At 42.8% G+C, this 1,362-nt stretch overlaps 1 protein-coding gene across 1 annotated transcript in view; it reads left to right on the forward strand.

The window, feature by feature from the left end:
• The window catches only part of Cnst (consortin, connexin sorting protein), a 90,352-nt gene that overhangs the window by 31,385 nt on the left and 57,605 nt on the right, over positions 1-1,362 (forward strand). Inside the window, exon 2 of the mRNA XM_013520444.1 lies at positions 573-1,002. Coding sequence (XP_013375898.1) covers positions 624-1,002 — 379 coding nt within the window. The 5' untranslated portion in view covers positions 573-623. The remainder of the gene's footprint in view (positions 1-572; positions 1,003-1,362) is intronic.

Genomic DNA, 1,362 nt, shown 5'->3' on the forward strand with positions numbered 1-1,362 from the left:
TGCAGTTCAGGCTGGCCTTGAGCTCACTTTGTAGCCCATGCTGGTCTCGAACTTGCAACAGTCCTCCTGCCTCAGCCTCCGGAGTGCTGGGATTACAGGTGTGAGCCACCACACCCGGTGTGGATGTTTTCATTCACAAATATTCCTACTGATTGACCAAAGAATTTTTATAACTGACTTCCAGTTTTCTGGTAAGTGTCAGGGATAATATGAATGGTTTTACCAGATAGCCTGTGTAGTCAGTAATTTATTTTATAAAGTCAGCAGTCCCAGCCTGATGCACACCAGACTCACCTGTGTCAGTATGTGTGTAACCCCTAGAGAGTCTCATTTAGTGGGTCCAGAATAGAATTTGGGTAGTCTCCCCAGGTAGTTCTAAGCAGCCAGCGTTATATTGAAGCAAGAACGAGGTGAAATTGGGGTAGGGCTGCAAGGTGAGAAAGGCAAGTAGAAATGAATTTTACCCATTTCCTTCTCCTCCTCAGTGAAATGACACAAGAGAAAATTCAAAGATCACTTTGAATCCCCAGAGATTAGAAAATGAAGTGGTTTTTTCCTTTTTGTCATTGTAGACATGGAAGGACTTCAATGAAATTTTAAATGGTTCAACAAAGCATGCGCTAATGGATGACAGCAATCCTCCTACTTACAATCTGCAGATAGAATCACAAGATGGGTGTCATCCAGGTGACAGTGCAGAAAGGAGAGTGACACACTTGCCTTCTGCATCAGATGAAAATGAAAATCAGCTTGATGGAGACGGGCCTGAGCTTCTGACCAGCAGTGGTGGTGAAATGGGGAAAACGGAAGTGTTGGAGCAAGACAGTCTCAACAATAATGAAAGCTGCCTGTCCAGCTGTGAGGTGGCCGCAAGCGAGAGCTCAGAAAGCACTCTGTGTGAACACCCCAAAGATGGACAGGACCTCTCGGGAAAGGACAAAAAAATACTTGGAAAAAGAAGTACAAGAAGCAAAAAAGGCACTGTTAAGAAGATGCCACCAGGTACTTTTTTTTTTTTTTAAGAATGCCTATCGTATTTTTTTAATTAAAAATAAACCTCCTTCTCATCCCATACTGTGTACACTGTCTTGTATCTTTTCTTATCAGTGTTTTGAAGCTAGCACAGTACGCGGTAGCACACGTGGATCAAACTGAGTGGTGCTGCATGCACGCCATGTCTCCGGTGTTCCTTTGTATAGGTGTGCTGTAATTTAACTACTTCCTTATGGCTCTTTCTGGTCTTTTACTGTACTGAGAGTCAGAAGTTGACATTACTTGTTGGTATTTTCACATTGTGTAGTTTAAAGATATATCGTGTCCTTCCTTTAAAAAGTATGTTTTCTTGCCTGGCAAGCGCAAGGT

This window comes from Chinchilla lanigera, unplaced genomic scaffold (assembly GCF_000276665.1).
Source record: "Chinchilla lanigera isolate Chin_1 unplaced genomic scaffold, ChiLan1.0 scaffold00005, whole genome shotgun sequence".
NCBI lineage: Eukaryota > Metazoa > Chordata > Mammalia > Rodentia > Chinchillidae > Chinchilla > Chinchilla lanigera.